Here is a 14,078-nt window from a genome sequence, read left to right as displayed (position 1 = left end):
TCATAACAAAGAGGTTGAATACTTATTGACTCAAAACATTTAAACTTTAAATGTTTTATTCATTTGTCTAAATTTCTAAAAGCAAAATTCCACTTTGACATTATTGGGTATTGTGTGTAAGCTAGTTATGCTAAATCTCAATTGAATCAATTTTAAATTCAGGCTGTAACAGAACAAAATGTGGAAAAAGTAGTGGTGTGAGTACTTTCTGAAGGCACTTTCTGTTTAGTACGAGCTGATTTCTTTCATCTCTGTCTTATCATTCTAATTTATCAGTAGCCTTTCCCCCAGGTGTTTTGCCAATCACAGCCTTGTTTTCCATAAGCAGAGATGTCAGTTATGATGGATTGTGTCCGTTTATTTGTATTTATTTATTTTATTTCACCTTTATTTAAGCAGGTAGGCTAGTTGAGAACACCTTTATTTAACCAGGTAGAATAGTTGAGAACACCTTTATTTAACCAGGTAGGCTAGTTGAGAACACCTTTATTTAAGCAGGTAGGCTAGTTGAGAACACCTTTATTTAACCAGGTAGGCTAGTTGAGAACACCTTTATTTAACCAGGTAGGCTAGTTGAGAACACCTTTATTTAACCAGGTAGGCTAGTTGAGAACACCTTTATTTAACCAGGTAGGCTAGTTGAGAACACCTTTATTTAAGCAGGTAGGCTAGTTGAGAACACCTTTATTTAACCAGGTAGGCTAGTTGAGAACACCTTTATTTAAGCAGGTAGGCTAGTTGAGAACACCTTTATTCAACCAGGTAGGCTAGTTGAGAACACCTTTATTTAAGCAGGTAGGCTAGTTGAGAACACCTTTATTTAACCAGGTAGGCTAGTTGAGAACACCTTTATTTAACCAGGTAGGCTAGTTGAGAACACCTTTATTTAACCAGGTAGAATAGTTGAGAACACCTTTATTTAAGCAGGTAGGCTAGTTGAGAACACCTTTATTTAAGCAGGTAGGCTAGTTGAGAACACCTTTATTTAAGCAGTTAGGCTAGTTGAGAACACCTTTATTTAACCAGGTAGGCTAGTTGAGAACACCTTTATTTAACCAGGTAGGCTAGTTGAGAACACCTTTATTTAACCAGGTAGGCTAGTTGAGAACACCTTTATTTAACCAGGTAGGCTAGTTGAGAACAAGTTCTCATTTACAACTGCGATCTGGCCAAGATAAAGCAAAGCAGTTCGACACAAACAACACAGAGTTACACATGGAATAAAACAAACATACAGTCAATAATACAGTAGAAAAATGAGTCTATATACAATGTGAGCAAATGAGGTGAGATACGGGAGGTAAAGGCAAAAAAGGCCATGGTGGCAAAGTAAATACAATATAGCAAGTAAAAAAATAAAAATAAACACTGGAATGGTGGATTTGCAGTGGAAGAATGTGCAAAGTAGTGTCCATAGTGGTGTTCATAGTGCATCTGTGCAGGACTCGGGATGGGTTCAGAGATGGAGAAGACATCAGCTGTTGAAGGGCCTTCCATCATATCAGTGTAATTCATTGTAATCTCTTTACCGTATAAATTTTTTTGATTGCATATAGATCCTGTAATTTTTCAGTTTGTATCACAGATAGGCCTTTGGTGTAAGTTAGGGTGACTTATATATTAGATAGACTCGCTCGTTGTCTGTGTCTTTACGCATGAGATATCAAAACTTCCCCCAGTATTTCTGAACCATGTAGCTACATGGACTGTCAGTGTGGAACAGGTGCTTTGACAGCTTGGAATGACCTCTCCGTCTACTGTAGCACAACACTGATCAGTGACTGCCCATTCCATTAGCTCTTTAATTAGTTTGACTTCTCAGCTCAGCAAACCATTAGAAGTTCAGATCATTTCCACTTCAAGTAACAGCAGTAGCAGCCTTGAAATGGAGCCTAATCTGTCAGGCAGACTGAAAATAAGTCTACCAACCTCTAAATATAGTAATCATTAAATACTAATCCCACACCATTAAACCCATCCGTAAGCAGCGGCTCAGGAGCCACTAAAGAGGACCCAGCACACAGCACTGTTTACACTACCAATGCGGTTGAGTTACACCATGTACAGTAAAATGAGCTTGACTGCCAGTAACTCTAGTCACTTACCAACAAAAGCATCATTTCCTGAAAGCTCCTCCTCCTGCTCCCCTCCCCTTTGCTCTCTCCCCAGCACCTTAGAGCATTGAGGAACTAGACTACAATCAATATGACTAAACCTCTATGCAAATACCTGTCAGTCCAGCCGTAGCAGGAAATGTGTGTGTTTTAGGGCAGTGTTTTCTGCCCAGAACTTACCTGTATTCTGCCTTGTTCAAATGTGTGTGTTGGGTGTTCTGAGGAGCTGGTAGGGCCATCTGCTATTGGGAAACATTACAGCTGTGAGGTGTTTCCACAGCTCCAGCACATGGAACGATCTTTCGTTGTAAGGGAAAGGTGAATTAGGGGTGTGTGGTCTTTCCGCCCAAAGCTTTTGGACTCATGTCTTCTATTCTGCCGCTTTGGACTAAACTTCATTCACAGTTGGGACGACCTCTTCCCAAGGTAAGGTTGGTCATCAGTTCTTTATGTTGAAGTGTGTAAAACAGGAGCTCTGTGTCTGGGGTGAACAATAATGTATAGATGTTTGCGGGATGGCTGTTTTCATTTATTTTATTTTTTTACTGATGTGTTCGTTTGAAACTGACTGTCGCGTAGGTAATGGAGAATAAGTAGGTTAGGTGTTATCTGGTGGACTGATTTGGTTATTTATTTGTTTGCTTTCTGGAATGGGTTATTATTTAATGTTCTTCTCCTTCCACCTCCTTGGTAGAAACGAAATCGTCAGTACACCTAGGCCTCACCTCTTCTGCCTAGCTTGCATTATGGCCTCCTCTGACCTATGTAGAATTAACTAAAGTTGGGTTAAGTTCAGACATGTATAGCCTAGGCTACTGCTCTATCAATAACTACTAATTACATGTTCATGTCAACAACGAAAAATCTGCTGCACATTCTCTTCTTCACTCTTAGAGATTGGACTGCGTTATATTCAATATGCTATTATAAATAAATAGATGATTATTGAATGAATATTATATCAAGCATATTGGTGGTTTTGGAGTTTGTTCTGTTTCACATTGGGCTTCCTATGCTGCTCGTCCCTGTTGGTGTCTGCCAATCACGATAAACGCTGTCTGGACCACAGCCTTCCAGTAAGTCCTAGAACCTGATAGCTGCGCATGACCACCATACATACAGCAGAAGTGCCATGCTCTCTCCTCATCTCTCTATTCCAAGTATAGAGGACAGAACACAGTCATACATTCTCTGAATGTTTTTTGTTCTAAATGAATCTGGAATGTATACGATTCATGTTCATTCAGCTAATCACATGATTTGGCTGCAAGGTTGATATTATCAACAAATTCAGTGCCCATTTTTACAGTTGAATCCGTGCGTCATGCAGTCTGTGTCATGCTCTTTCATTGACGTCCAATGTACGCAGACAGACGGTATTTCTTCCAACAAGTGAATGTAGAGTCCACTGTAATACTTTCCCGGTCCAGAGGTGGTGTGCGTGTGTGTGTCTCTCTCTCTCTCTCTCCGTCTTGTCATGTCCACTGCAGATACAAGGGAGTCAGCACTATTTTAGGCCCGGAGTGGCAGCAAGGCATGTTTTACTGGAACTGGGAGAGAGGAAGGTTAACTGAGTTCATGGGCTTCTGGTGTTGGAGTGCCAGTGTGTGGGGTGGGATTTTAGAGGGGGCTTTTTTTCTTAAGCCAATTCCATTCCAAATCAAAATAGAAACTGGCATTAAAAGTGATATGTCATTGTAATTTGGTTAAAACCAGGGGTTGGAAGCAAAATTATTTTCCAATTGTTTCATTCTGAACAGAACCACACATTATTTTGCATTCCATTCCACTGTTCCAACCAGCAAAATAAAGTTCTGAACCGGTTTGAACCAAACAACTGTTTATCGTTCCTTTCTGTTCCTTTTAAAACCTCTGAATTAATTTTATTTTTACATTTAGCTCAACATGAAATGACTTCACCAATGGGTAGAGCAGCTTGCTATGGAACGGGAAAGATATATACATGCATTGGACAGACAAGTAGGGTGCAACATGCGACTGACATTTTGCAGGTGAGGAGAGCGCTGGGCATGAAGCACTGGGTATTTTTGTTATGACATGAACTATCTGAATTAGGCCCACAGAATTATACCTACAGAGGAGCAGCTTCTATGGAGGAACTTTGAATGTCTTTGAAATTCAGAGTTGGCGTAACTAACGTTGAACAAGAGCTAGCCCTTGACCATGACTCTCAGTTCCATTACATTACACATAATGCTGCCTAGAGTTTTCCAGAGCTAAACCAGAGCTAGCAACAAGCTAGCTAGCTAGCAAATAAGCTTGTGTGTGCAGGGCGGCACCAGAATTAAAATAAAAAACATGTCTTACCTTTTGGACTTAATAAATCCAATCTCAAATGTGATAACTATAGAATACTTAACCAGCATTGAAAAAGTTCATCCATTGTTCTCTTATTCATTTCTGAATCATGCATGTAATGTCAGTAGCTACAATAGACAATGCATGCTTCAAGGGGAGGGGCAGGTAGCCTACACACACACAGTGGCAAAGATGTTCAGCTGGTAGGCAGGCAGCCACTGGAAGTAGTTTGAGTGACAGTGAGGGCTTTGCGTATGTGCATTGTTCCGTTTTTTTGTGGGACTGGAAGAAAATGCCCGGAATGTAAAACAACGTTATTAACCGGTTTCCATGCTTTTAAAATAATGGTTCTCTTCCAGAACATTGAAGATCACTTTCATTCTCGGTTCTGGTTCTGTTCCTTGAAAATGTGCGTTTGTTTTTCTGTTTTCTTTTATTTGTTCCCTTGAACTGGTCCTAACTCTGGTCAAAACTGAAAAGATTTTTGGATTTAATTTATTTTTGCCTATTTAGTGTGTCCATAATATGGATATTGACATTGTAAGTGTTGTGGAGTGTGATGCAATCTTAGGCTGCACAATAACCAGGCAATTCCTGGGAACTGAGTTATCTGACGTCAGCACCCTGATGAATCCATTTCCCTTAAACCATGAGAATGCAGGCTCACATCTGCCCCTACCCCAAAACACACACACACACAACTGCACACACACAATATCAACTTGACCGGTTTTGTTTCCTCTTAGGTGTGTGTTGCTTTTGTTAGTTCTGATTCCTGAGTCACACGTGGTGCTGGTTTACGGTAAGCTTCAGAATCCCACCCTCTTTGTTTTTCAGAGACAATGGGTGCATCTCAATACTCCTTTCTGTCATCTGCACTGTTCTGAAGAAAGAAAGAAAGAAAAATGGGTGAAAGTGATATGAATATCCACCATTAAAAAAAGTGATATCACCTGTCTAGTTCTTTCACGGTGCAGATTTCGATAAAGAAAGAAAGCAGGAGAGGAAGCCACATTATACTATTGACCTGCTCCCAGTGTGTGTCAGCTGCTCTCCACCCAGCCCTTCTGTACTTCCTATTGGCAGAGAGATCACTGGGGCCCCTGACTGCTGCCCTCCTATTGGACTAACCCTCTTCCCTGTCGGGTGACTGGCTTATTCAGATTTCTTATTAAAGCTGACTAAGTTGACTGTGAGCTCATTGTTGCGGGGAAGAAGAGAGGTGTTCCGTGTAAGAGAATTGAGCATTGCGTAACATTCAGATATAAATTTGCTGTTTACACCATACATTATTCTCTGGTGTGTAGAACAGACATTTCTACATTACATTTCTCTTATCTTAACGTTGTACCTGCATTTTATGGTGGTGCTGCTATTGGAGTAAGAGGATCGTTGTGCCCTACTACCGCTCCACAGCCTGAGAGAGTCTCGTTCTCTCCCTGCCAACCCAGAACCGACACAGCCATCACAGCAGGCCTCATAGCCAACTTGATAATGTTTTAATCATTCAAATATGATTGCCTGCTATGGCATCCTTTTATTATTGAAAAGTGTGCATGCATTGGACAGTTCCAGAGGCCAGCTTCCCTTCTTTCCTGTGGCTGGGCAGGACGTAAAGGCCTCTGTGGGTATCTCTGTACAGCATGTTAGGTGATGTGGGTAACAGACTGCCTGGGATAAAATCATCCAGACCGCTCCGTGGCCCCAGGCCATCCGTCAGGCTCTGGTGACAGCAGTAGGTACTGGGTTCCATACAGGGACCACGTGACCCACACAGGCCCCTGGAGATAGGTGGGGCTTCCTCCTCCTGCCGTCACTCCTACACAACAGTTGCTGACCCCGGGCCCAGACAGACACTGATTTTAAGGTGTGTTTTACATCCCCTACCTGGAATTGAAAGGTTAGGATTGGGGGAGGGGAAGTTGTTTCCACACAAGCTACTGCTGTTGGGAGTGTTTCAACCAGCTGTGTTGGCATCCGGCACTGTGGACAGTGATGTCATCAAATTGAGTCCACACGGGCTGGCATATTCAAACTTTACAGAACTACTTGGCTCCTGACCTAATGCCATGGGATTTAAAAGAGCCATGATTGGAGAAAGGCTGTACAGTTGATTGACTTTTTAATAAACCACACAGCATTGGAGAGGAAAGAAGGAAGTCTGCTAAAAACACTAGCTACAGCAAATGTTGGGTTGAAAAACATCCAAACAAAACATCACAATGAGAGTTTGTTGTCTTGAGACGTACTGGATGTCTGTGTGACTCTCCACTTCCTGGGCTGGCTGAGTAGAGGGGGATTCCCTGGCTGCCTCGTCAGCTTCTTTGGAGGAGCAGGAAGAAGAAGAAGTGGTGATGGTTAGGGTTTCAGGAAGTCTGCTTATTCCCTCTGGGGAGGAGGATGAAGAAGTGGTGGTTAGGGTTTCAGGAAGTCTGTTTATTCCCTCTGGGGAGGAGGAGGAGGAAGAAGGAAGTGGTGGTTAGGGTTTCAGGAAGTCTGCTTATTCCTTCTGGGGAGGAGGAGGAGGAAGAAGAAGAAGTAGTGGTTAGGGTTTCAGGAAATCTGCTTATTCCCTCTGGGGAGGAAGAAGAAGAAGTGGCGGTTTGGGTTTCAGGAAATCTGCTTATTCCCTCTGGGGAGGAGGAGGAGGAAGAAGAAGTAGTGGTTAGGGTTTCAGGAAGTCTGCTTATTCCCTCTGGGGAGGATGAGGAAGAAGTGGTGGTTAGGGTTTCAGGAAGTCTGCTTATTTCCTCTGGGGAGGATGAGGAAGAAGTGGTGGTTAGGGTTTCAGGAAGTCTGCTTATTCCCTCTGGGGAGGAGGAGGAGGAGGAGGAGGAAGAAGAAGAAGTGGTGGTTAGGGTTTCAGGAAGTCTGTTTATTCCCTTTGGGGGGGAGGAGGAGGATGAAGAAGTGGTGGTTAGGGTTTCAGGAAGTCTGCTTATTCCCTCTGGGGAGGAGGAGGAGGATGAATAAGTGGTGGTTAGGGTTTCAGGAAGTCTGCTTATTCCTTCTGGGGAGGAGGAAGAAGAAGAAGTGGTGGTTAGGGTTTCAGGAAGTCTGCTTATTCCCTCTGGGGAGGAGGAGGAGGAGGAAGAAGAAGAAGTGGTGGTTAGGGTTTCAGGAAGTCTGTTTATTCCCTCTGGGGAGGAGGAGGAGGATGAAGAAGAAGAAGTGGTGGTTAGGGTTTCAGGAAGTCTGCTTATTCCCTCTGGGGAGGAGGAGGAAGAAGAAGTGGTGGTTAGGGTTTCAGGAAGTCTGCTTATTCCCTCTGGGGAGGAGGAAGAAGAAGAAGTGGTGGTTAGGGTTTCAGGAAGTCTGTTTATTCCCTCTGGGGAGGAGGAGGAGGATGAAGAAGTGGTGGTTAGGGTTTCAGGAAGTCTGCTTATTTCCTCTGGGGAGGAGGAGGAGGAGAAAGAAGAAGAAGCGGTGGTTAGGGTTTCAGGAAGTCTGCTTATTTCCTCTGGGGAGGAGGAGGAAGAAGGAAGTGGTGGTTAGGGTTTCAGGAAGTCTGCTTACTCCCTCTGGGGAGGAGGAGGAAGAGGATGAAGAAAAATAAGTGGTGGTTAGGGTTTCAGGAAGTCTGCTTATTTCCTCTGGGGAGGAGGAGGAAGAAGGAAGTGGTGGTTAGGGTTTCGGGAAGTCTGCTTATTCCTTCTGGGGAGGAGGAGGAGGAGGAAGAAGGAAGTAGTGGTTAGGGTTTCAGGAAATCTGCTTATTCCCTCTGGGGAGGAGGAAGAAGAAGTGGCGGTTTGGGTTTCAGGAAATCTGCTTATTCCCTCTGGGGAGGAGGAGGAGGAAGAAGAAGTAGTGGTTAGGGTTTCAGGAAGTCTGCTTATTCCCTCTGGGGAGGATGAGGAAGAAGTGGTGGTTAGGGTTTCAGGAAGTCTGCTTATTTCCTCTGGGGAGGATGAGGAAGAAGTGGAGGTTTGGGTTTCAGGAAATCTGCTTATTCCCTCTGGGGAGGAGGAGGAGGAAAAAAAGTGGTGGTTAGGGTTTCAGGAAGTCTGCTTATTTCCTCTGGGGAGGATGAGGAAGAAGTGGTGGTTAGGGTTTCAGGAAGTCTGCTTATTCCCTCTGGGGAGGAGGAGGAGGAAGAAGAAGAAGTGGTGGTTAGGGTTTCAGGAAGTCTGTTTATTCCCTCTGGGGAGGAGGAGGAGGATGAAGAAGAAGAAGTGGTGGTTAGGGTTTCAGGAAGTCTGCTTATTCCCTCTGGGGAGGAGGAAGAAGAAGAAGTGGTGGTTAGGGTTTCAGGAAGTCTGCTTATTCCCTCTGGGGAGGAGGATGAGGAAGAAGTGGTGGTTAGGGTTTCAGGAAGTCTGCTTATTCCCTCTGGGGAGGGGGAGGAGGAAGAAGAAGAAGTGGTGGTTAGGGTTTCAGGAAGTCTGCTTATTCCCTCTGGGGAGGGGGAGGAGGAAGAAGAAGAAGTGGTGGTTAGGGTTTCAGGAAGTCTGCTTATTCCCTCTGGGGAGGATGAAGAAGTGGTGGTTAGGGTTTCAGGAAGTCTGCTTATTCCCTCTGGGGAGGAGGAGGAAGAAGAAGTGGTGGTTAGGGGTTCAGGAAGTCTGCTTTTTCCCTCTGGGGAGGAGGAAGAAGAAGAAGTGGTGGTTAGGGTTTCAGGAAGTCTACTTTTTCCCTCTGGGGAGGAGGAGGAGGAGGAGGAGGAGGAAGAAGGAAGTGGTGGTTTGGGTTTCAGGAAGTTTGCTTATTCCCTCTGGGGAGGAGGAGGAGGAGGAAGAAGAAGAAGTGGTGGTTAGGGTTTCAGGAAGTCTGCTTTTTCCCTCTGGGGAGGAGGAGGAGGAGGAAGAAGTGGTGGTTAGGGCTTCAGGACGTCTGCTTATTCCCCCTTGGGTGGGGGGGGGATACAAACCTAGGATCAGCTTACCCACACCACCAAATAAAAACCTTTACTATTAGTGGATAAAATGTCAAACTGACCTAAGATGAGTGTAAAACGGGCAACTTCATCCGGGAGTTGAAATGGGCCAGAGAGAAACACTATTGTATGTTACGACTTCCTGAAAAGATCGACATACCCTCTAGAGCTGAACCGAGAAGAGCCATGCCTTCTACAGTTGCTGAACAATGACCAGCCTCATGTCTTATCACAACCCTGCTATGTAAAGCTACTATCATTATTTTTATTATGTTGGGATTTTTTTTTTTGTATGTGTGTGTGTGTGTCTCTCTCTCTCTCTCTGTGGTCACATCCAGGGGGATGTATCATGTGATTGAAGGATTGTGGAAAGGAGGCCTACAGGTACTGTATATATGGGCTTGAATGTGGTTTTCCTCTCTGTGTGGGTCAGGATGATGAGAATGCTGGGTTAAGCACTAAAACAGGAGAACGTGAAGTGTAAGAGGAACCTGTGAAGGACTGGCTTTGTGTGGTGACATGAGGACTGACCCACAAACTGGGAACTAGCCGACCAACACGCAGCTCTGCCGTTTCATAAATGAACGCACAACTTGTCCTGGATTTTCACTTTGAAATCCTTTTCTCTCACAAAGGCCATACACTGTCTGCTACCACTCACTCTCTCACACACGCATGAGATGTGCATGCACGGACACACACCACTCACTCATTCACAGATTTCTCCATGTTTCCCATCGCTTGCTCACTCTGCCATCTCCATGTTTTGTCCTGTGAGGATTAGGAGCCAGGCAGTCTGTGGCTGTTGTTGGCCAGATTACCATCAGTGCAGTTGGAATTCAGGCCTTATCTCTGCCTCACAGAACATCATCTTAGCTGCAGCACCAGCCGCATCGCTGCGGGAACAAATAGTGCTTTACCAGTCACACTTGCCTTGCTTCACATTTATTAAGAAAAATACATTCCAGTCTGCTCGGGTTATTCTCTCTCCCTCTCCTTTCGCTCTCTCTGTGAGTGGAGATTAGTGGAGCTGGGGGTCCAATTGGTTGGTGATTTTAGAGAAGAACGACCTTGGCCATGATGTTTGATGTTTGGGTAGGGGGCTGTTTCTGTTTGTTCATAATCAAAGCTCTTATCCTGGCTCTGAGAGGGAAAGGCTGCCGTCTCATCTTTGCTTTGATGATAAGGTTTGTCCTCTCAGAGCAAGAGGGTTGGAGAGCAAGAGGGTTGGAGAGGAAGAGGGTTGGAGAGGAAGAGGGTTGGAGAGGAAGAGGGTTGGAGAGGAAGAGGGTTGGAGAGGAAGTGGGTTGGAGAGCAAGAGGGTTGGAGTGGTGGGGAAAAGGACATCATTATTTCTGATATCTGACAGTTCATGACCATATCAATTTGTTAATCAATAAACAAAATGTCTAAAGTATAAAGTGGTATGTGCATGTTACATCGTCTGGTCTTTTTGTGGTGAGTTTAATTGTAGTTAAGAGCCGTAATGAAGGGTGCCTAGTTTCTAGTGTAAGAGAGTATGAAGCCCTTCCTTATGTTCACTGTAAGATGGAATTCATCACTAAGCTTGTGTTTCCACTGTAGGAACTGCTGGCAGTTGGGGGGAAGGGTGTAGTATATGTCTGCCTCTGGTTACATTTTGTTCCTCCTTGTTTACTAATCACTCTTCTGCCGGATCAGCCACGTTTCTTGGAATGGTGGTGGGAGGGGCACTGGTGGAGGAATGGAGTGGGGAGAGTTTCCAGGGATCGTCTCAGCTTCTCTTCCTCATTTCTCTTCTGTCACACAAAAAATGCAGCTGTTCCATTTTAGCTGGCCACAGGCACACAACTTCAAGAGGCTGCTTTCAGAGCTCAAGTCTGATCTTGCCCTAGCAGAGCTAACACATGCACAAGTGCACACACACAACCAGGAGAGTAATCGGAGCGCTTCCAGTAAACACTGATTAGCTGAGTGCTGTGCCCTTGTGAAACCTCTCTTTAGGAGCTCTTTACCACCCTTAAGTCACATTCATATCACACACACAACCAACCGCACCACTTATCCTGCTCCTCTGACCTTGTAAACACACACACAGACCTTGTTGGCCGGCTTCTAGTCCCCCTTAGGGTTCCCCTAGAGCTGCTATCCCGCCTATTAAAGTCCCTGTCCTGTCCTCGCTGGTCGGTTGTGAAACCTCCCAGCCTGGGGTGTGTACGTACATTACATGACCAAAAGTATGTGGACACACCTGCTCGTCGAACATCTCACTCTAAAATCATTGGCATTAATATGGAGTTGGTCCCCCCTTCGCTGCTATAACAGTCTCCACTCTTCTGGAAAGGCTTTCCACTAGAAGTTGGAACATTGCTGTGGGGACTTGTTTCCATTCAGCCACGAGCATTAGTGAGGTCAGGCACTGATGTTGGGCGCTTAGACCTGGTTCGCTGTCGGCATTCCTATTCATCCTTAAGGTGTAAGCTCTTTGCACTTCTGGCAGGCCAGGCGCCTGCAGGCTGACTTCGGTCGTCAATTGAATGGCGTTTCCTCCAATACATTGGTGCAGCTGGCTTCTGTGTTAAGCGAGCAAATGTTAAGGAGCGTGGTTTGGTGGGTCATATTTCGGAGGACGCATGACTCGACTTTCGCCTCTCCCGGGCCCGTTGGGGAGTTGCAGCGATGAGACAGGATCGCAATTGGATATCACGATATTGGGGAGAAAAAGGGGGTAAAGTACAAAATGAAACAGTTGACCGGAGCAGCTCTAGCAGGGCAGAAATGTTATAAATTGACTTTTTGGAAAGGACGCATTCTGTGATGGTGCCATGTTGAAAGTCACGGAACTCTTCAGTAAGGCCATTCTACTGTCAATGTTTGTCTATGGAGATTGCATGGCTTTGTGCTCGATTTTATACACCTGTCAGCAACGGGTGTGGCCGAAATAGCCGAATCCACTAATTTGAAGGGGCGTCCACATAGTTTTGTATATATAGTGTATGTTCTGTAGTATGTAGAGTGTAGTCACTCTGGCTAGGCCCCTTCTTCCTTCCTACATAATCTAGTAATGTACACAGCACAACTGTACTCATATTGACCGTGGAACATGTTTCAGTAACAGCTTGTGTGACGAGCATGTTTTCCATTCTTTATTAGGCTCCATTTTGATTGTATTGCTCTGCTGTAGGATCTTACTGTGCTGGACAGGGTGTCCTACCTGCTGTCCCTAGTCAGTCCTTTGATATTAGATAATGTTTTATTCCAGGGTGTATATCTGTTTTAGGCTGCTGGGTCATCTGTGGTTGGAGCCCATGCTCCTGTTATGCAACGCTGGGCTAAGTTGATGCATTGGCCTCTGGGTGGTTCCACTGAATTGAAGTGTGGGGGTGTGGGAGCCTCTACCAATGACCGACCAGCCAGTCATACTGTGGGAACACTATACACATAGTTTCCAACTCTTGTATTTAAGCACACACTCACACGTACAGTACATTAACCCACACAAATACATTTACGAGCACACGTGTGTATTACATCACCACATACACACACTCTTTCTCTCACGCACACACACACCATGTTGGGTACTAGACATGGCATCTCCTCCATGGGGCTTGTCTCTCTCTCCCTCTCTCTGGGTCCATGTCTCAGGGGGTGCCTGTGGGAGGTAGTTAGTGAACATGGCAAATGGAGCCACTACAATATGAATGGAGAGGGTCTGGAAGGCAGCCATGCCTGAAATGAGAGACACAGACGCTCCACACACACATTCACATCTGTCTAATTAGGCTATGCTCTCCAGAGAGAGTGGTATGTTGGCTGAGGACCAGGCCTAGTGTGTCGTCATGTCCCTCCCATAATCTCTGTATGAGAAGTACAACTGCTCTGTTATGCTTGTAGAATAAGATTTAGGTCAAATTTGTTGTCACAAAATCATCATGCATAATATGTTATATTGCATAATGAATATTCAGAACATACTGAAAGCAGTTTGATTGTACAGTGTGTGTGCTCTTTGGCATTGGATATTTTTTTGTAATAACAATGGTTAACAGGGTACTATAAACCAAGGAATAATCCCACAGTACAAAGATAAACAACTGTCCTTATAAGGTGCCAGCAGCACTAACTTGATCCAGAAAGGAGAGAATGAACTAACATATATTGTCTGTTGTCCTGTCTCTGTTTCCAGAACCTGTCCTGCATCGATGACCTCTCCAACTCTCTGTTCTCCTCTCCGGCCGACTCGCTGTCAGACTACACCGATGCCCAGGCCTTCATCCCCACAGATAACCTGGCCCACGTGCCCACGATATGGGACATAAACACACCAGCACAGAGCCAGCTGGAGGTGAGGGGACCTGACTACGTACACACACACACACACACTCTCTCACTCATACACACTCAAACACAGAAATAAACACGTCAGAAAACACACAAAAGCCGTTTTCTTTTTCTCACACAAAACAACGAAAACATGCATAACTGCCTTCAGAAAGTATTCACACCCCTCGACATATTCCACATTTTCTTGTTACAGCCTGAATTCAAAATGTATTAATGACAAAGTGAAAACATGTTTTTAGACAACAAAAAAATATTTGTTTTCAAATGCATTGAAAATGAAATACAGAAATATGTCATTTACACAAGGATTCACACCTCTGGGTCAATACTTTGTAAAAGCGCCTTTGGCAGCATTACAGCTGTGAGTCTTTCTAGGTAAGTCTCTAAGAGTTTTCCACACCTGGATTGTGCAACATTCACCCATTATTATTTTCAAAATTCTTCAA

General features: G+C 44.7%; 1 protein-coding gene across 5 annotated transcripts in view; it reads left to right on the top strand.

Annotated features, from left to right (window-relative positions):
• Positions 1 to 14,078, top strand: part of LOC109889214 (protein strawberry notch homolog 2) — a 106,419-nt gene that overhangs the window by 70,280 nt on the left and 22,061 nt on the right. For 4 of the 5 annotated variants that reach the window (XM_020480471.2, XM_020480470.2, XM_020480469.2 and 1 more), the window contains exon 5: positions 13,475 to 13,633. In XM_020480471.2, coding sequence (XP_020336060.1) covers positions 13,475 to 13,633 — 159 coding nt within the window. Of the gene's footprint in view, positions 1 to 1,926; positions 2,541 to 13,474; positions 13,634 to 14,078 lie in introns of those variants that run through there. The other variant, XM_020480473.2, reaches the window with a different exon arrangement.

This window comes from Oncorhynchus kisutch, linkage group LG4, assembly GCF_002021735.2.
Source record: "Oncorhynchus kisutch isolate 150728-3 linkage group LG4, Okis_V2, whole genome shotgun sequence".
Classification (NCBI taxonomy): Eukaryota; Metazoa; Chordata; class Actinopteri; order Salmoniformes; family Salmonidae; genus Oncorhynchus; species Oncorhynchus kisutch.
Note: the sequence above shows the minus strand (reverse complement) of the source record. Positions and strands in the feature narration are given on the sequence as shown.